General features: G+C 38.3%; 4 protein-coding genes across 10 annotated transcripts in view; 2 read left to right on the plus strand and 2 right to left on the minus strand.

The window, feature by feature from the left end:
• foxo3a (forkhead box O3A) overlaps positions 1–2184 on the minus strand; it is an 8753-nt gene extending 6569 nt beyond the window's left edge. The window contains exon 1 of the mRNA XM_077539695.1: positions 860–2184. Within this exon, the coding sequence (XP_077395821.1) occupies positions 860–1399 (540 nt within the window). The 5' untranslated portion in view covers positions 1400–2184. The remainder of the gene's footprint in view (positions 1–859) is intronic.
• The window catches only part of zbtb24 (zinc finger and BTB domain containing 24), a 26836-nt gene extending 15776 nt beyond the window's left edge, over positions 1–11060 (plus strand). For 2 of the 4 annotated variants that reach the window (XM_077539691.1, XM_077539688.1), the window contains exons 9-11: positions 3894–4005; positions 6788–6902; positions 9150–10600. The gene's annotated coding sequence lies outside the window, so the exon portion shown is untranslated. Of the gene's footprint in view, positions 1–3893; positions 4006–6787; positions 6903–9149; positions 10601–10942 lie in introns of those variants that run through there. The other 2 variants (XM_077539692.1, XM_077539693.1) reach the window with 2 other exon arrangements.
• Positions 2789–10471, minus strand: afg1la (AFG1 like ATPase a). 3 transcript variants are annotated; one of them, XM_077539696.1, is made up of 13 exons: positions 10330–10471; positions 9048–9250; positions 8848–8895; positions 8677–8800; positions 6961–7091; positions 6782–6881; positions 5572–5630; positions 5405–5487; positions 5258–5328; positions 5095–5195; positions 4764–4904; positions 3879–3989; positions 2789–3665 (listed from the first exon to the last, which is right to left on the minus strand). In XM_077539696.1, exons 1-13 carry the CDS (start codon positions 10451–10453, stop codon positions 3528–3530), a joined length of 1434 nt encoding a protein of 477 aa, XP_077395822.1. In that variant the 5' UTR covers positions 10454–10471; the 3' UTR covers positions 2789–3527. The 3 variants fall into 3 exon arrangements, with proteins under 3 accessions (XP_077395822.1, XP_077395823.1, XP_077395824.1); XM_077539697.1 differs by having other exon boundaries at positions 8677–8778; positions 8844–8895; XM_077539698.1 differs by having other exon boundaries at positions 10314–10458.
• Positions 10884–20382, plus strand: scml4 (Scm polycomb group protein like 4). Of its 2 annotated transcripts, none has more exons than XM_077539700.1 (8): positions 10884–11232; positions 12630–12875; positions 14492–14621; positions 15690–15890; positions 17006–17158; positions 17243–17470; positions 18597–18736; positions 18946–20382. In XM_077539700.1, exons 1-8 carry the CDS (start codon positions 11059–11061, stop codon positions 19069–19071), a joined length of 1398 nt encoding a protein of 465 aa, XP_077395826.1. In that variant the 5' UTR covers positions 10884–11058; the 3' UTR covers positions 19072–20382. The 2 variants fall into 2 exon arrangements, with proteins under 2 accessions (XP_077395826.1, XP_077395827.1); XM_077539701.1 differs by lacking the exon at positions 10884–11232 and adding an exon at positions 11250–12326.
• The last annotated feature ends 578 nt before the right edge of the window (positions 20383–20960 follow it).

Consider the following 20960-nt stretch of genomic DNA (forward strand, 5'->3'; position numbering starts at 1 on the left):
AAATACTTTTTTTTTTCAATAATTTGCAAAGTAAAATTTCTAAAAGGTCATACAGTGTCCGCATTCCATTTTTTTTTTTAATTTTCAATTATTTGGCCGCCCCTCCAAAAAATAAAAAAATTTTCATCTTGTCATTCTTTGGTATTGTAGTATAGAATTTTGATTGGGGGGTTGTTGCATGTTATCAATTTTGAAATAACACACAACATGCATGGAAAAAAAGTGATGCACCTTGAATTCCTTCGATAGTAGTAGTAGGCTGGCCTATTTTTTTTTCAAATAAATTTCCAAAACGGCTTATAAAAAAAAAAAAAAAAAAAAAAAACTTATGGAAAGCATGAAAGCATGTAAATTTTGAGGGGTGTAAAAGGACTTTCAATAAATTTTGGAATAAGGCTATAATCTAAAACATGAGAGAAAATAAAGCACTTTTTTTCCACATTTATTTATGTATTTATTAAATCATGTGCATAAAAAAAATGTTATGGGGCAGCATTTTAAGGGGGAAATGGAAATGCATTTAATCAAATTTAGAAGAAGGCTGTATGTATAACAAAACGTGAAAGAAGTAAAGTGCTTCACAATTTTACTATATTTATTATTATTATTTTAATTGTTAAATTTTGTCCTGAAGGGGTGCTGTGTGCAGAATATTGAGTGGGGATATCGTTGAATCAAATTTAGATGAAGGCTGAAAAGGTGTGAATGTTGGTTTAAGTCAAGCAGTACTTTCCGCATGCACAGAGTTCACTTTTCCCCATTTATTATTATTGAAAATATTTGCCAAAATTTACATTTATGCCGTGTAAATGTGGTTGCGAGCAGGTGTGCGCAACGACGACGTCCGGAGCTCGCTCACCTTCCATCCGGCCGAGCTGTTGCTGTCTCCCTTGTCCTTGAAGTAGGGCACCGAGCGGACCATCCAGTCGTAGATCTGCGACAAGGTGAGCCTCTTCTCGGGGGACGACTCGATGGCCTGCGTGATGAGGTCCGCGTACGAGTAGTTGCCCCAGGCGTTCCGGCGAGCCGACGACTTCCGCAGCTGCTGCGAGGCGGCGGTGGTGGCCCCCGCCGCCGCTGCAGCCAGCTGAGCCGAGGACGGCGAGCCGTCCGCGGCCTCCTCGGTGCGGTGCTGCGAGGCGAGCTGGAAGCCGGCGGGAGTGAGCGAGCTCGGCGTGAGAGCTCCGGTGGCCTCCCGGGGCGCACCGCCGCCGCCGCCTCCCGCTCCTCCCTCCTCGTCGTCATCCTCTTCTTCGGGGATGACATCAGCGTCGTTCGCCCCCTGTTTGCCCGCCGCGCCGAGCTCCGGACGGGGCAGAGGCCAAGTGCAAGAGCGCGGCCGCTTCTGGGGCTCGAAGTCCGGGTCGATCTCCACGTTCGGCTCGCTGGCCTCGGCCATGTCGCGGTGGGCGATGAGTGGGTCGGGAAGTCACTCGGGTCGCATTCCATCAATGTGTGGAGGGGGAGGGGGGTCAGTTGCCGTCTATTTGCTGGAATGCGTGCTAATGAGACATCGCGGTGGCTTTTCCTCGTGGACCCGAGAGAGGGATGGGAAGGGGGGGCGATCTCGACTTGGCGTTCCTCCGCAAGCACCCAGAAGCGTTTAACACGTCACTCCGCTGCCATCTTGACCATTTCGTCCCGCGACTTTCTTGGGCATCTTCATCGTTGCACCTCCTCCTCGTCGTTCGTGCAGAAATGCTCCCCCCGCTCAGCAGCACATCACCTCCACGATGATGTTTGCACATGCAAAAGGTTCATTCAACGACACAAACCCCTGCAGCTGCGTCTCTTCTTCCTCGTCCTCCTCCTCTTCCTCCTATGCGCTGCTCCGAATTAAAGTGACAGTATGGAGCAGTGACGTCACCCCCTTGGCCCCCCATAGGGATGCCCAGCAGGGTGCACATTATTCTAAAAAAAAAAAAGTTGAAAAAAAGTCAGCTGTCATTTTTTTTTGCAGCAGCAGCAACTTTTTTGCACCAAGTCGCATAAAATAAATATTAGACTAGTTGTATATTTTACGTTAGTCATACTTTAACATTATTTAGTTTGAATATTAAGACTGCATTTAAAAACTGTACTAAAATGATTCAAGTAAAATGGATTTAACAAAATTTGATCATATGTATCTAAATAAAACAGTAGAAACAAACGACTGATTATATGCAAATAAATTATACTAGTTAAAATACAAGCGCACCAGATTGTTATTCTTTCACAAACCACTAGAGGGAGCCCACATACTACTAATGGTGCTACTATCACTGAAATTAATCACTGGCAAGGAAAATAATTATAGTACAGTACTAGCTATGAATTAAAACAAAACATGTACAGTAATATTGTATACATTTAATTTGAGGACACTTGAAGTTGCAATTTTTGAACAATTACAAAACTCCTCTTGACAATTTTGCAAGTACAATATTGATAAATATCACACCAAAACTTCAAATCATTCCTCGTAATTTCTTAAGAGTTGGACCGCTGCGATAAAACTTAGTTAAAATCATGTCTTAAAGTGCAGAAAGATTTGCAATAAATAATTTCTGTACAACATCTCCTTTAAAAGTGTTCCCGCTAAAATCGGTTGGAGTGAGTAGTTTCTTTCCCGCTTCCATTTGAAAACTATGAAGGAGTAATCGAGGCAACAACTGTCAAGAAGGGGGAAAAAAATGCATATTTTTGAGAGTAAAGACACAATCTCTGGATTAATGTCATAAAATAGCAAACACCGGTCACATATTTTCTAGATTAAAGTAATATGAGAGAATAAAGTTGTGCTGCATTGGAGATTATGAGTAGTCTTTTATTTCTGATATCAAAGCTGCTAGTATAGAAGAAAAATGTCACATTTTAGATAAAAATATCTTGTGAGACTAAAATATTTTGAGATTAAAGTTGAAAAAATTGCAAAACACTATATATGTTCTAGATTGAAGTACTATTACAAGAATGTGTATTTTCGAGATTACAGTTGTAATGAGTATAGATTTTTTTTTTGGGGGGGGGGGGAAATATATCTGAGCTCAAAGTCATGATTAATTTGTACCAATATGAAATTAAAGTTTAAATTAAAGGAAAATGAATGAAAAACTTGCATATTTTCAAGAAAGGAAAAAAAAAAATGAAAGTCACATATTCTCAAGACAGTGTTACATTTTTAAGCTCATGAGGATGTTTTTAATATTTCAATAATTAAGTCATGTTTGAGGAAAAAAAAAAAAAGAAGGTATATTTTCATGATTAGTGTTGTAATTTTACAGACGTCAAATTGTATATTTTTTCAACAAGGGAGTGGTAATTTCTTTGAAAAAAATACAACTTTATACTATACAACTTTTACCCCCCAAAATTTAGAACTTTAGAATGAGTGTGGCCCTAAAACTCCTTCATTAAAAAGTATGTACCTCCACATTTGTTTCTCTGATCATTTTATCCCTACAAACAAAATGTGTCAATTGCATTTGAGATAAGCAAAAGTAAAAATAAAAAATAAAAAAAAACATCAAGCAAAATGTGCAACATTAGACTTTGGACTTGGCGCTGCGGTCTCCCTCCAGCCAGTATTCTTCACTCTGCATCTCGGTGAGTCTGGAGACGGTCCTCTGGAAGGCGAACATCTCCTCTTCGCCGCTGAAGATGGACAGGCTGCTCGCCTCTTCCTGTCAACACGGGACGTCAGTGTGCTCGTCATGGTTTTACAGCATTTTCAGTGATCTTTCAAGAGCCAGAGAATATCCTGTTCTATAGCAACATAAGCACCGGATCTAGTTTGTTCCTGGCTTTTTTTTTCTCAATTCTTCTACTTTTATCTCAGTAACATATGACGACATAATGTGTCATAAAAACCAAGCAAAGTGCTCTTCATCTCCTACTCTTTTGAGTCCCAGGTCGTCCATGAGGATGTGGCTCTCGTCATGGCTGTGGTCACCCTCAAGGACGAAGACCTCCTCCAGCGGGTGATCGGCCAGGATCACCACACGCACCTGAAACGGCACACAGGTGAACACTGTCAAATATCGGCTTTTTTTATGTTTCTTTGCAAATATTTGTGTGTGTGTGAACGAGCCTTTCTGCTAACTCAGTCAAACCCAAAAATGTATAATTACGTCTTTTAATACTTTGTCCTTCACTCCCAAAAACGTATTTATATGTTTTTTTTAATGGTAGAGCATACAGAAGGCTTTGATGCAGCTTGTGACATGAAGAGATGGCTTAAACCAATGGTAGTTATTACCAAAAAACGGCCAGTAGATGGCAACAGAGTATAAGAGATCAGCAATGTTGTCTTTTTGCCAGTGTTTTCAACAGGTTTGTGGATATTGATGAAACATAGCTATATTCTGATGCTAATTGCTGCAAAACGGAAACAGATACATATATACTTTTTTTCCTGATGAAAGAAGAGACTCTAATCTTTCTTTTGGTAGGTTCCATGTTTTTATAGTAATAGAAGACAATATTCTGTGGGCCTCGCAAAATCAGTCAAAATCCCGGAAAACAGCCAGGAGCAAATCTTCAGTGAAAATGCCCTTGAGTGAATGAGTTAATGGTGCACACGTGTTTCTCTGCCCATGACTTGATGACTAGGTTGGGCCAAGATCCAGAGCCACTAGACTGCAGGCAACGGACTACACTGTCTGAAACTTTACATCATAGCCAAAATTCTGACTTGGCAAACTTTAAAAAAAAAAAAAAAAAAAAATAGCACAATGTCTCTCCTTGAACTGCCAAAAGCAAGGTGACTGGTTAGAGCAAACCTTGTGGTCGTAGAGCGCGTCCACCAGCGTGATGAGTCGGCGGGCTTGCGTTTTCTTGTTGAGCGTCAGTAGCGGGATGTGCCGGATGAAGACGGTGTCAAAAAGACGGGAGATCTCCAGGTAGTCGCTGGCCCCTAGAGGCTGAAATCACCCAACAGCTCGGTCACGTTCACAAGGGAAAAATTGCCGCACCAGAGCCATAACAGAAAATCCAGCATTTACACTTGAACCTCAAGTTACGAACTTCAATGGGGCAACCCAAATATGTTTAATTTTATGTTTGATAAACCAAGGTAATGGTTCCCATTGAAATGGATGTTTTAAGCGTTACCCTGTCACACAGCTCCTCGAATGTGCAATCCAGAATGGTCCCGCATGCTTTGTTCAGTCGCACTTTCCTGTTGTGCACGTTCAGCACTCTCGGCCGTGTTACTGTGAAGTACACATAACTTTTAATAATTCTAATAATCAAAATATGGTTAAAAATGACGTACTGTCATTCTGTTTGAAGGCCAGCTCGTCAAAAAGCTTGTCAAGCGTCTCTTCTGCATCAGGCTCACTGGAACTGATGTGAACAGATTTATTTGGTAGCAATAATAATTAAAATAATTTAAAAAAAACATGATTCATGGATGTCTTACAGGAAGTAAAGTTTCCCTTTGGATGGTCTGTTCCTCTTGCGGTAGTCGATCCCTGAATCCAGACGAAGAGTTTGGCAATATTTCTGCACAATATTTAGTGCACTGAGCGGTGTCATGTCAACTTATTTGACGTTTGGGCTAAAACAACAACAACAAAGATGTCTTACCTGCAACACAGCAATAAAAGGCACAAAGTTGACCCTCTGCAGCCCGTTTTTATACAAGTCTGGAGAGGAGGGGGGGGAATTACATTTCAAATCATTTTATTTTCTCCCATTGTGTGTCAAAGTTGCACATTTTCTTAAAAATGAAAATTTAATTTATGTTACAATCCCTAATATTTCATTTCGTCACCCTCTTAAAATAATTATCAACGTCATTTTTTTTGTCTATATAATCTCCTCATGATGCAAATTCAAGTTCAGTTTCCTGAAAAATCTGAAAAAAAATGACATATGCAATTATTTTACTATAATTCCCAATTTAGAGTAAATTTAATCTAATTTCTAATTGAGTTAAATTCTTACTTTAATATGAATTTAATAAGTGAATTGAATTATCAAATTAAAATGAATTAATTCTTAATTAAAAAAAAATATTTTTCCCTAATTTACGTGTATCTAATATCAAATTTAATTCCACCTCTCATTTAATTCCTGCATGAATCAAATCTTTCTTATTAAATCCATATGTAATTTCCTCTAATATCTGATGTAATTTACTTCCTAATTGAATTCCAATTCTTATTTAAATCTTACATGACTTAATTAAATCTGCCCAATTTAATTTAACTGCTCATTTAATTATGAAAAACATTTAATTTCAGTTTATTCCGAACTTAATCGTACGTTCTAATTTAATGTAATGTGATTGAACTTGGAATTAAATCTTATTGATTGATATTGATCCTGATTTACTTCTTTTATTTAATGTACCGGTAATCTGACTTCACGTAGTTGATCATTTAATCTCACATAATTTCTGAATTTTTGATGTAATAAAATTCATGATTAAATTTGTAATTTAATTTAACTTGTATTTTAACTTTAGTGCAAAATAGGTTTTACATTTCTAATAAAATAAAATTTAATTTCAATTTCAACTTAATACTTCATTAATTAATAATATTAATCTAATTAATTTTGAATTCCTAATTGCATTTGATCACATTTCCAATTGCATTTCATTCACCCTGTCATGTTGGTAAACCACGATATTAGTAATAGCCCATTTTGATGCAATGAAGTTGCAAACGCCAAGTACAATAATAATCATACTGTTACACGAGTTAAGTACATGTTTCAATTCAGCTCTTGTGATGGATCTGCATCTAATATTACGTCCCATTATGTTTCCTCTCATCCGCTCACTTCTCACCTTCAGGGATGCGATTGGACGTGGCCACGACGACCACTCCGTGGAGAAACAGGTTCTCAAACAGCTGCTTGAGGATCATGGCGTCGGCGATGTCCGTCACCTGGAACGACGTCATAACATGGTGAGGCATCACGCAATACTAATAATCATCATCACCTTCATTGAGGCGTGGTCGTTACCTGAAACTCATCAAAGCACAGCAGACAAGCTTCCTCGCTGATCTCCTCGGCAACGGGCGCGATGGGGTCGTAAGATTTGGCCATCCTGCCCGCTTTCCTCTTTGGCAGACTCTGCTTAAGGCGATGGATACCTGTGCAGTCGCACGCGATATGACACGATCGTTATTATATTGGAAGGAAACCATACATCACAATAACCAACTATTTTCAACTTAGAATAAGTAGTGGTCAAGGTTATTTTAGTTAACTAAAACTAACGGAAAAAAATAAAATTCAAAAAACGATTTTGTTAATGAAATAAAATAAAAACGAAAATGCTTATTAAAAACAAAAACTAACTGAAAGTACATTTTATGTTTACAAAACTAACTAAAACTAACAAATGTCAAAAAAATGTCCTTCGTTTTCGACTTTGGTAAATACGTACGGTGGATTTATTTTAATATGAACCGGAATAAGGACGTTTGAAAGTGTTTCACACAGAAGTGACATCATTTAGCAACAGCCAATAAAAAAAGACGACGTCATTCCCACGGTGTATTTAAAATTTTTGCTAACAAATAATAAACTTTTTTTTTTTTAAACTAAAACTAATACTGAAACTAAATAAAACTAAACTAAGCATTTATTAAAGGCCCAGTATGCCGGTTTCACTCAGGAAAATTCACTTTTTCAATTCAGGATTTAAACAAACTACTTACTTACAGATCAGGGCTTGTCTTCATTTTTTGGGCTTCTCTTAACTTGTGGTGGTGATTTTGTTCTCAACCACCACCCCCCAGCCTGTATTTTGCCATTTTGTGTTTGTTTTGTAAACAGCGGGACGTTTCTGTGGAAAGACAGTGTTTACACCCCTCCAGCCAATCGCAGAAGGGGGGGGGGGGTTAATTTGACAGCACGCACCGATTTTTTTTTTTTCACTCACTCACTCACTCACTCACTCACTCACAGAAGCTTACATGTGTGAATGAGTGAGTGAAAAAAAAATCTGTGCGTGGTTTCAAATTGCCGCGGGAGTGACACGTTCGTCCGGCCCCGTTTGGCCCCCAAGCACCCCCCCCGCTCTGCGATTGGCTGGAGGGGTGTAAACACTGTCTTTCCACAGAAATGTCCCGCTGTTTACAAAACAAACACAAAATGGCAAAATACAGGCCTGGGGGGGTGCGGGTTTAGGACAAAATCACCACCACAAGTTAAGAGCAGCCCATAGCTGTATATTGAGAAGTAGTTTGTTTGTTTGTTTAAATCCTGTATTTAGAAAGTGCCTTTTCCCGAGTGAAACCGGCAGACTGCGCCTTTAAATAACTAAAACTAACAGAACCACCCTGAAAAAAAAAAAAAACTCAAAATGAAAAGCGAACTAAAATGAAAATTCCAAAACTATAATAACCCTGGTAGATATTAGGATTCACAGAGTAACTTGTGAAAAATTGCATAATTGCGATATATATATATGCGGAATATTTGTCGTAAAATGTCCATTATCACCCGGGTGGGGATGGTTATCAACCATGCCAACGTATCACGATAAAACAAACCATCACAATATCAGACTACAATAAAATAGTTATTTTTATTTATTTACATTGAGTAAATAGAACAATAATTAGGGCTGGGGATTGATATGGTACCTTTCAAGATAGCTAGGCCTAGGGGCAAAGCATCACAATACAGCTATTCTGTTCCACCTCTAACATAAAAAACAATCCCACTCACGTTTGTGTACGTCCAACATGAAGCCGTGGAAGTGAACCCTCTTTTTCTTTTCCGTCTCCACGTGCGAGTAAAACATGTCCATGACCATGGTTTTACCCGTGCCTGAAATCATTATCACACCTAACTTGGGACCAAATAAAGGTGATACAGTTACGAGTGTCTCTTACCTACATCGCCGTAAATGTAGTAACCCTTGGGAGGCTTCGGCCTGGTGAAAAACTACAAGATACAGACTTTATAATAATGAATCAGCGCAATATCGTCTTGTAGTATCCAAGCATTTTTTTTTTCATCGAGTTACATGGAATACGATGATGATACTATAATATTTTGCCAATCATATATCGAAACATGACCGTATATCGGTGTACCTTTTGGAAGATGGACGTGGGCGTGTTGCTGTAGCCGCGGAGTGTTTTGTGAAGCTGGTCCAGTTTTTGCATCACGGCTCTCTGGTGCTCGTCCTCCCGCAGGGTCCCATCCCGGATCAGCCCGCTGTAGTGCTCCAGGGGGCCGCCGTAGCCGCCATTCGTCTCTTCCTCCGCCACCTCACGCTGGGCTTCCACAGCGAAGCCTTCTCGTAGATAAACACAACATGGTGAGATCGGACCTTTTTTTTTTCTTTTTTCTACTTTGTTTGCAACTGAGAGCTACAAAATAGGGAGGACTAAAGTAGAAGTATAGATGTTAGTTTTAAAACGTACCAAGCTTATTTGGAAAAAATATAGGTATCTGTTTTTCAAATATAGGGAGTAAAAGTACAAAGTTTGCAAAAAATATATATATCTACCTCAGTTCAGTTATTATGTATGTGTGTATCTGCCCCTGAAGGGCTCTCAAAAAATAGTCACTCAACAAGCCATTAACATTTATTCTAGTGTAAACCTAACCTATAAGACCAAAACATTTATAAACATACATTTTATATTGTTTATTATAATTACCGGTAAATTATTTCTTGTGTTGGTTAAATAATACATGCAAAGAGAACCTTGAAAAAAATTGCAATTAGAACATTTTTCTAAATCGTTCAGCCCTATTATTATTATTATTATTATTACTATTATTATTACCATTATTATTATTATTATCTATCTTTCTATGCTTCTGCCGAATTCAAAGTAAATTGGTTGGCTGACATTTTTTTTCCCATCACAGTATGATGTTTATAAACAACTTAGGGGCATATTCACTAATAATGCGCTGCGTCCGGTAATAGTGCGAAATATTGCACCACAACTGCACCCGCAGTCTGATATGTTGTCTGTTTCTGTGCTTAGCAAGCTATCTAATAATATTCTTTTCACAATGAAATGAAATCGTCACGCGTCTGACCGTACTTGTTTCATGTAAATTAATTAATTTTGAATTTTGTCCGCACATGCCTACAGTAATGAAGCATTTGGAGAGTACTGCTGGTTACTTCTCTCCAACGCTTCAAACATGCCAGCGATGAGTAGCGAGAGCTGACCGGACGCGGAAAGTAAAGTAAATACGAACACAAATTGAGTTCACGTAGAAACTACAATGCTTATTTTGACTTATATATGCCCATTAGCCCAAGTTAGCCCATGTTTATATGGTGAGTTTGTCTAAGTTTTAGAATAAAAAAAACAAAACAAAACAAATAAACTCACCAATAACCCGTCTCACCTCGTCTGCGACACATTACGGTTTTGAGAAGTTTTATGGTGGAATGTTGTCCTCTCCGTAGCAAAGTGCAGCCAAGAGAGACTGGGGGTGACATCTTGGAAGACAGCGGTAACCACACCGCCATCTTGTTTGAAATAACTTTATGGACAAAGTGACTGAGAACAAAACATCGTAGTTTATTTTAAACACCGACAGAGGGAGACATTTCTTCAATGTTGAGTTACTGGAAGAAATATTAAATATTAATAAAAAGTCTGTGCTGTTTAATGTATAATGCTTTTTATTTGAAAACATCTCTCTCTCTCTCCCCCCCCCCCCTCTCTCTCTCTCTCTCTCTCTCTCTCTCTCTCTCTCTCTCTCTCTCTCTCTCTCTCTCTCTCTCTCTCTCTCTCTCTCTATCTATCTATCTAACTCTAACTATATATATATATATATATATATATATATATATATATATATATATATATATATATATATATATATATATATGTGTGTGTCAGCATACTTTGCAGTGCTCCTTGTGTGACTATTTGTTGCTCTTTATTTGCTTTGTTGTGGATGCTTCTCTGATGTCTTTGATGATGACAGCAAAAGCAACAACTGAACATCTCAGATGTTTGCAGATGATGCTGAATGGACTTAACCAACTTGAACACTGGCTCCAGTGAGTGCTCATCAGTGTGTGGAGTGACTGGGTGCGAGCTGTGGCCGATAGCAGCCCTTGAATGAATGCCCATCGCGTTGCCGCTCAATGGAATAAAGCGACCGAAGAGCCTCAGCGACGGTTTCATCTTTAAACTACAAAAGGAGTTACAATATCTATCCGGTATGCTCAAGTTAACTCCACGGGGCCTTGACAATAAACTCTGTTGGAATGTGACGCTTGTGGACAAACCTATAACGGTAAGTGAGAAGTTTGGAGAATTGTTTCTATGAGAAGAATATCAGGAAGATGCCTCTAAGGCTGAGTCAGTTTTGATTGTTTTGTTCAAGAGTTTGTTTTTTACTGGAGAAGTTTTATTAAAGAATCAAAGAAAGCTCTTAGAACAGTCTTTGAATTGAAATATACTTTCTATTCAATGATTTGTAAATTAATTCCAAGATTTTGGTCAAGTAAATAGCAGTAGAAAATAGTTTATGATTAGTCGTGATTAATTAATTGCAGCAAATTGTGTGATTAATTTGTTTAAAAACAATAATAATCACTTGACAGCACTAAAGGAAAATAAGTGGTGTTCATTAATTTAATTAATTTATTTATTTATTTAATTGTAAGTGTGTTTAGGAATACAATTCACCAACTTTGATTATGATTTCTTCCATTCTCCAGCTACTTATTTCCTTTTTCAAATTGACATATCTTCATCAAATATTAATCAATATTAAATTCACAGTCTATACATCATTTGATAGCATTTTAAAATTCCCTTTCAGAAAATGTATTAATCTGTTCCCTAAATTTGAACCAAGTGATCCTCTTTTGTGCATTTACAATGAAAGATCCATGTAACAATGAAAGCAGAATTGCTGTACAATTAGAATCAGCATCAGACTCAGATGGTTTAAATATGTGATGACAATGATAACTTCTTTGATTTAATACATTATATCCACATGAATTCATCACAGTCCTAATTAAGTCGCGTTTGTATTCGACCCCCAAAATATACGGACGCGCATCCTTCCGTCTGGTAACAGAAAACGAGTGCGATTTCACCTCCACATCAGTGAGCCGCAGACAAAACACGGGAGGCTTTACAGGCTTGTTGCCATGACAACAGAGCAACCCCATCACTACTACCCTGCCACTATCTCCAGGCGCATACTGTGTCACTCTCTCTGTGTCTCCCTCGCCCACTCTCCCTCTCTCTCTCTCTTTCTCTCTCTCCATCTGTCCATCGGTCCGTACACACACAGCCGCAGTTTTACATCCGCCTTTTAAACGGTAAGACGAGCAAGGCGCCGTCGGGACCCCTCCTGCTTGTCTGCGTCGGGCGGTGAGTGTTTACATCCTTTTGTCAACGGACGTCTCCTACGCGGGCTCGAAGACTGTCGCTGTCGTGGGCGCTAATCGTACTACATAGCTGGGTAGCCATGGTGAAGACACCCCCCCCCCCCCCCCCCCACCGATTCCTGAAACCATCTCCCACCCATTTACTGCTGAATGCATTAGACTAATGAGAGCCTGCGGCAACATTAAACGGGAGAGTGATTTTGTCATGGCGTTATATCGGAAGAAACTATTTTTCTTCTTTGGGTGAGCTGGATTTCTTTGATTTATTTATTTATTTTTTTAACAGCTCCAAATGAGTGCACCCGCAGTGACGGTGCAGCAGCAAGCAGACGGCAACGACGGCGGTGAAATGCAATCGGCCGCAGTGGCGCCATCCTCCTTCATGCCGGGCCAATTGGGCAAGATTCCGGGCCGGAAGCGAGGCAGACCCCCGCTGCGCAGCGTGGTCAAGATGGATTTCGCCAACCGCTACGCCGACTCGCTGCCGCCGCTCAAGGTGCCGAAGAAGAGGGGCAGGAAGCCGGGATTCAAGGTCAGGACGGGGCGGCGAGGTTCACGGGGCGGTACCCTGAAATTGAATTTGTTCCCGTGGCCGAGCTCGTAACTGATCCGATTTGAACTCGTTCACTGCCATTGACGGCTATAGACGTCAAAGATCAAATATTTAACTCTTTGACTGCCAAACGTTATCCAAAAAACAATCCCGACAGTGCCAGCCGATGTCGAGCATTTTCACTCATCTTTCAAGTCAAACAGAATATTATACGCTATGACTATATAAACATGGTGGATACCATATGAAAGATTGAATTCCATTTTTTTATTAGAAAAAAAAGTACTCCATTCTTTAATAATCACCATTTGAAAATAGGCAATCTGTGTGACATAAGCGAAAATAGAAAAAAATGAGAAAATTTGCTTTTTGTAAAAAGATACATTTCCTGCACAACAGTGACTTTGACAATAATATTTTTTGTTTAGTGACGCTCTGTGAATTTAATTTAATGTGACAAAGGCTTTTGATCATTCACGTCATCTTTGAAAATGTTCTATTTCATCAGCTTTGTCATTTTTCATTGTAATCCGATACGCCTTGAGCCCATTGAATAGAGATACAATGCTGCTACCTGCTGGCTGTAGTGTGGGTGTTTTTGATTTCACAACTCCATTGACCAGGCAGCACTCCACAAGATGTTGCACTGCCCATTGATTTAAAAACAAACAAACAAACAAACAAACGTACTAAACGTCAATTAACGTTTATGGCGGCATTCATTATGATTTTAGCATACATTATTAAACGTTTTTGGTGGTCAAACAGTTTAAAAAGAAAAACGGTAAAAATACAGACTGTACAAATTCTTTAGTTTGACAAGGCTGTTGTATTATATACCACTGACTGCACAAACAGTGTTACCAATCGCAATAATTTAAAAGCAAAAGTGGAACGACGACAAACCCAAGGCTGTTAAAAAGCACTATATAAATAAAGATGACTTGACTAGACTTGACCATTGCAACAATATTAACACACCGTCTGCCCAAAATAACACATTAAAGAGGCACCAGTGTTGCTTTTAACGGCATCAAAGCATGCTGGGAAAGTGATCATAAAGTTAGCATCTGTCTATCATTTAAATAACACACCGGAAGTGGCGTGACTAGGTTTCAAATAAGAGGGCTAACAGGAAGTGCTGTATTAGCTGCCTAAAGGTTGTTGAGTCGACTTAACTATGTTTGATAAATTTGCCTTGTTAAATGAAGTGGCTTATCGCATATTATGTACACTTTCCTGTTGGACCATTTTTGTCCATTTTAGATATTTATGTTGTAATGCTTGTTCAGATACACACTGATCGTGAGCTTGTAAGCACATTCAATTGTATTTATTTTTTATTTTTTTTATTTTTTATACCAAATACAATATGAATATTGTTGGAGGGAATGGTAAATTTTAGACTGATAAACTACTAAGGGTAAAAGTGTACATCTTCATTAAAATGTTTTTAAGTGGGGCCTGTCTGAGCTCCAGTGCTGAAAATGAGTCCCGCTCCACACATCCATCCATCCCACAGTTAACACAAAGAAATCAACACAAAACAAATCAAGTCAATGTGTTTAGAAGTGCTTTTTCTCGTTCTTGTGCAGCTGAAACCCCGGATGGTGATGACGCCGTTGGCCATCTCGCCGCCAAGCAGCACCCCCGAGCCCGACATGAGCTCCATCCCTCAGGACGCCGCCACAGTCCCCCACTCGGCCACGCCCCAGGTGCTCACAGGTAGGATGGGCATAGTCTGTCCACTTTTTATTTAAAGGCATACGTGACTCATTGAGCCATTTTTCAACAGTAAAAAGTTAATATTTTGTCCAGAATGAATTTGATAACTTGATTATTTTTCATGTACAATTGATACTTTTAAAAACTAATTTTTACGCTTGCTGTCAACTGATGATGACATCACCTCTGCTGAGGAAGTAGGTAATGACCAATCATGATATGGTTCACCTGTTTTCTGGGTTGGGTCAGCAAAGTGAGCCATTGCCCATGATTGGTTGTTACCTACTTCCTCAGCACAGATGATGTCATCTTCAATCGACTGCAAGTGTAAAAATGAATTTTTAAAGGTATTAATTGAACATGAAAAATAATGTGGTTATCAAATTCATTCTGGACAAAATATTAACTTTTTACTGCTGAAAATGGCTCAATTAGTCAAGTACCCCTTTAATTTTTAGCATTTTTTTTAAAAGGATTTTTGGGGTTTAATTTGCCCAACCCCCCTTTTATTAAGTTAATATTTATAAGCAATTTAATTACATTAAATCAGACAATAGGTTTTTTTAAAGATAAATTATAATGTAGAACCTATAAATTAATTAAGAAATATTGTAATAAGATATATTATTTTTTTATTGTATTTGTTATAATTATGTATTAAATATACTCATGTTTGTTATTATTTAAAATAAATCAATTAACCAATTATTAAGTAAGATAAGTTATTAAAAAAAAAACTTGCAAAACTTTTTCAAATTGTTCATTCTTGCCACCATCTACATCAACAATTTAATTTGCTCCCCTTTTTTTAAGTTAATATTTATTAGTAATTTAATTACATTTAATCAACCAATAGTTTTAATAGATAAATTAGAATGTAGAACGTATGAATTAATTAAGAAATATTGTAATAAAGTATATTATTTTTTAATAAATTTGTTATAATAATTATGTATTAAATTTATTATGTTTATGTTATTATTTACAATAAATCAATTAACCAATAAAAATTAAAAAACTTGCAAAACTTTTTTCAAATTGCTAATTGTTGCCACTTCCTGCGTTCAGTGTGCATCTACATCAACAAGCAGGCCAACACGGGCCCCAACCTGGACCGAAAGAAGATCCAGCAGCTGCCCGACCATTTCGGACCCGACCGACCGTCGGTGGTGCTGCAGCAGGCCGTGCAGGGATGCATCGACAGCGCCTTCCAGCAGAAGACCGTCTTCACGCTGCTCACGCAGGGATACGGCGGAGAGAAGATATCGGGTAGTTTGTCACACGCCGCGCTCTGCTCGGCACCTCTTTTTGTCCATAGTGGCCATTTATTAGAACTAGTGTTAATTTGGTGAACAGAAACTAAACAAAAATAATTTCGCCAACACACATTTTCCACCAGACTAAAACTAGACTAGACTAGACTAGCCTAAAACCTACGGAGCCCCGAAGGTGACATGGTAGAAAAAAAACAACAACTTTGCTTTCCCTCGCAAAACATTTTGCGTTCCCTCGCAAAGATTGCGTTCCCTCGCAATCTACGCAAGTTGTTTTTTTCGCTTACCATGTCACCTTAGCTGCGCCGTAAACACTTCCGGGTCATCTTCCACGTGAACAAAAGCGACGAGGATGGAACGTTTGTAAACATGAAACAAAACAGTGGGAAAGCTTTCCCAAAGGCGACTAGCATGGAGCATGTATTTTTACACTGCTTTGTTTACACGTCGCTTTTGTTCACATGGAAGATGACCCGGAAGTGCTTACGGCGCAGCGAAGGTGACATGGTAGGCGAAAAAAACAACTTTGCGTTCCCTCGCAAAACAACTTTGCGTTCGAACGCAAAGTTTTTTGCGAGGGCACGCAATCTTTGCGGGAACGCAAAATGTTTTGCGAGGGAACGCAAAAAATTTTTTTTGTTCTACCATGTCACCTTCGGGGCTCCGTAAAAACCCTCATTAATGAACAATAAGTGAGACTAAATCAGTATGCATTTTCGTCGACTAATGAAGACGAGACGAAAATGTCCTTCACTTAATATAAACTGGACTAAAATCTATGGACATTTTAGTTCATGGACAAAAACGAGCCGAAAATGATAGGATTTTGTAAAATGTTGTCTCTGCTAATCTGTCACGTCTGTGACACCGTCATGTGACACACAACACAACACTAGAGCTCAGATTCAAACTCCTCATTCGTTTACTGTTTCAGCAACAAATCCCAAATCAAGTTGAGTTACTACCCCGAAAAAAACACGTCATAGTCCAAAAAAGAAAAAAAAAATCCAATTTGTTCATGACAGTCAATGGTATGCACTTATATATATGTTGTCCTATTCACTAAAAAAATAAAAATACCAACTTGTATTTTGCGCATTTGAACTGCAGCCACGTTTGACGGCAAGCAGCACCTCCTGAGCCTGCCTGTGGTGAACAGCATCGACTACGTGCTGCGCTTCCTGAAGAAGCTTTGTCGCAGCCTGCACTGCGAGAACCTGTTCAGCGACCAGCCCATCAGCCAGCGTGCCTACCACTCCGACGGTAAAACACTCGTCATCCTGTATGCAGTTTGAATGAATTGTTTTTGCAGCCCCCTTCTTACCTTTTTTCCCATTTGGCCCGTAGCGGAAACGTCTCTGGCCGAGGATTACCGCCACGAGCAGACGGAGGGGAAACGGTACCCGGCGGCGGAGCACAGGGAGTCCGCGTTCAGCTCCATAAGCTCTTCCTCATACTCGTCTTCGCCAAAGTCCTCCTATGGCTTTCGCGCATCGCAGCAGTTCTCCAACGCGTCGGCCGCTTCACGGCAGTCGCCGAGCAGCCCCAACGCCTTCATGGAAAGCAACAGGACAGGTACACCCGGCCTGTGTCTGGTCGTCAGCCAATCACAGTTTCTAAAAACAAACATTTCTTAAATGCAAATGGGCTTAACGTAGTCACCAACTAATTCACTAATTCACTACTACTGAACTAAACCACTACCTTACTTACTCAATCACTAAATAATTTACATCCTGACTCACTAATTAACTATTTTCCTAGTCCTATCTTACATCTGAAGTTTACTACATAGCTTACCACTTATGAAATTAACTTACTTACCATTTTTACTAATTAACTAACTTAAATACAACCTACAACCTACAACCTTAAAAACAACTCACTAACATACTAACTACCTCAACTGGCTCAGTAATTAACTTACCCTTTAACTTAATTACGACACAACTCATTCACTAACTTACCTACCAACTTGCTAAATTACTACCAATCTAATTCACTAACTCACTAAAATAAATTCCACTTCAATCACTAACATACCTATGTAATGTAATGTCCTTAACATAACTACCTCTAACCCAGTAGCTTACTTTAGAACTTATTTGTGACCTAAGCTGTTCATTCACTTACGTATAACTAGCTAAATTAGTATGTAGCTCATTCACTAAGTCACTCAGTAATTTATTTTCTAACTCACTATTGTGATAACTCACGAACATACTGATGACCACTGTAAACTATCCCAGTAATTAACTTATTTTCTAACTTATTTATTACAACCTAAGCTGTTCATTAACTTACAACTAGCTAAATTAGTATGCAACTCATTCACTAACTAACTCACTCAGTAACTCACTGATGTACTAACTCACTAAAACATACTGCTGACTACCGTGAACTAACTCTGTAAATAACTCACTTTTTATCTTTTAGCACTAAACTTATTAACTTACTTATCAGCTAGCTAAATTGCTTCACTAACTGATTTAGTAGCTTTCTACCTAACAGACTAACTGACTTAAATTCCATTTACTCAGTCAAGTCAAGTCATCTTTATTTAACTTCTATAAGATCTAACACAGTCACTACCAGTTTTATTTTACTTGTATTTATTAATGATCTCATTGGCGTGTGCAGGTGTGCCTTAACAAGTGCCCAGCTGCGTAGTCGCATGTTTACCGGCCTTTGTTCCCGTCAGGAGTGTACGCCGCACAGGAGTCCAAGGCCCCGCCCCCCGGCAAGGATCCGTCCGCGTGGAGCGTGGATGACGTGGTATGGTTCGTCAGGGACGCCGACGCCAACGCCCTCGGACCTCACGCCGACGTCTTCAGGAAACACGTGAGCCCAGACTCCTCAAATAGAAATAATAATGACTGAGCTTGAAATGAGGTAGTATTATACTGCCTCCTGGTGGCCAAGGCTGGCACACCAGAAGGAACAGCGCAATGAAAAGAAATTGCAGCAATTTAAATCTTTACATGCCATCTTATTATGTTATTATTCCCGATCAACCGGATGTTAAGCCCCTTCCTTGCCCACCCGTGCAGGAGATCGACGGTAACGCTTTGTTGCTGCTGAAGAGCGACATGATCATGAAGTACCTCGGCCTGAAGCTGGGGCCCGCCCTCAAGCTGTGCTACCACATCGACAAGCTCAAGCAAAGCAAGTTGTAGGGTCGTGGCACCTGATTGGTCCGTGTGCAAGAACTAACGGAATCAACCAGGCATAATTGGCTCACTGTGTAGCTGATAACTGGATCGAATCTCGGTGGAAACAATGAATGACTGTTTAACAAAAGCCCCTTTCACACTCCCTGTGAAAGACAGCATTTTTTTCTTTGCATTTTGCTGTTCACTATAAACGGCACTGGCATGGAATGAGGGGACGAAAGTAGGGCTGAATTATTTTTAAAAATGATCGAATTGGGATTTTTTTTTTTCATTCTTGCAATTGCAATTTAATATGCAATTATTATTCATGTTCCTCTTTCCGTGTATTTCTTTTTAAACAAACACAAGCATAAATCTGTATTACAATAGATAATATCAGATTTTTTGTACATAAATCTTTTGGTCTTTAAGGTTAGGATTATGCTAAAATAAATGCAAATGAACCAGGTATTCATATGAAGACAATTTATTTATCTACTTCAATTTGTGTTAAATTACGAAACACTTTGGCAACACTGTCATTTTTAATACTTTTAATTGTCATTGAATTGTATCTTTTTAAACAGACTGGCTGGGACTACTTTGGGGCTACAAAGATATGCCGTGAAAACCCCGAAACCTTCAGATGTTAACAGAGGCTGGACAGCAAATTAAACTTGTATTTCAAGGCACCACTTGTATGCAATTAAGAAATGAGAACGAATTATTATTTTATTTTATACAAATAAACTGTTATACATGCAGATTTGAACTGCTTTTGGCTCATTGGTCTGTTTTAAAAATCCAATGTGTAATGTCAGCCTTGAGCACAATATAGTTTGCCCACCCCTGCTATATAGATGGCTTCTTTATCTGCACTGAAAAAAACTAAAGCATTTTACTTTAACTTATTTTAAAGATATTTTGATGCTTTTTTTTCTTAAGCACGCCTCCACTTAATTAGTCTGTTTTACTCTAACTTGATGACATATATACATACGTTAGGGGTATTTTATAACAAAAACCAATTCAAATTGGAAAATAAGTTGTGATTTAACCAAACTGAATTTTGACACTTTAATCACTTAATTTGCTGTGATACGTATAAAATCGTCTTTTATTGGAGAGATGTACATCCCTAATATACATATATGTGGAAGTGTTTCAATGTACACGAAATGTTACAAACCTCACCATTTTCAAAATCCGTCTTTTATCAGTGTTGACGTGTACAGGGATGGTTTGTGTTTTGTTATGGTGAAATGTCAAGGAAATATAAATAATATGTGTAATAATAATCCTGTATGTGAATATTAAATCAAGACATGTCAACTACCACTTGTGTGGGAGCGTGATGTGTGTGACTAGATTTGTTTAGATTGTCAGTGTTATAGAAAATGGAACTTAACTAGTAACCTCAGGTTACAAAGGAAGCACCAAGGACTAGTTTGCTGGACAGCGTATAAGTTTCTCATTGGATTAAGATTTGTCATGTTTTATATTATAGGCTGTTATTATTCCCCAGTATTGTCTTTATATATATATATATATATATATATATATATATATATATATATATATATATATATATATATATATATATATATATATATATATATATATATATATATATATATATATATATTTATATATATATTGGCAAGACTCTTTATGTTGTATTTTCTATTAATTTCTAATTTTGTATTTTTTCCTAATATTTTTCGATTATTTTCTTTTTTTATTTATGTATTTTCCATATTATATTGGGGAGGGGGTAATAATTTAACTTTAATAACTTTTTAAAAATATTTTGGCATGTTTGTAATGTTTTTAAGTTTTCCATTATTTATGTAATTTCTATTAAGTTTTTCTATTTTTTTGTTTTATAACTGCATATTTTGTATTACATTTGT

This window comes from Festucalex cinctus, chromosome 12 (genome assembly GCF_051991245.1).
Source record: "Festucalex cinctus isolate MCC-2025b chromosome 12, RoL_Fcin_1.0, whole genome shotgun sequence".
Lineage (NCBI taxonomy): Eukaryota > Metazoa > Chordata > Actinopteri > Syngnathiformes > Syngnathidae > Festucalex > Festucalex cinctus.

Coding starts and splice junctions, on each gene's coding strand:
- scml4 (XM_077539700.1), top strand. CDS start 11,059: ATGCCCATCGCGTTGCCGCTCAATGGAATAAAGCGACCGAAGAGCCTC. Junction 11,233..12,629: donor TTGTGGACAAACCTATAACG/GTAAGTGAGAAG, acceptor TTTTTTTAACAG/CTCCAAATGAGTGCACCCGC. Junction 14,622..15,689: donor CACGCCCCAGGTGCTCACAG/GTAGGATGGGCA, acceptor TCCTGCGTTCAG/TGTGCATCTACATCAACAAG.
- afg1la (XM_077539696.1), bottom strand. CDS start 10,453: ATGGCGGTGTGGTTACCGCTGTCTTCCAAGATGTCACCCCCAGTCTCT. Junction 9,251..10,329: donor CGTAATGTGTCGCAGACGAG/GTGAGACGGGTT, acceptor ATCTACGAGAAG/GCTTCGCTGTGGAAGCCCAG. Junction 7,092..8,676: donor CATGTTGGACGTACACAAAC/GTGAGTGGGATT, acceptor GCGACTGCACAG/GTATCCATCGCCTTAAGCAG.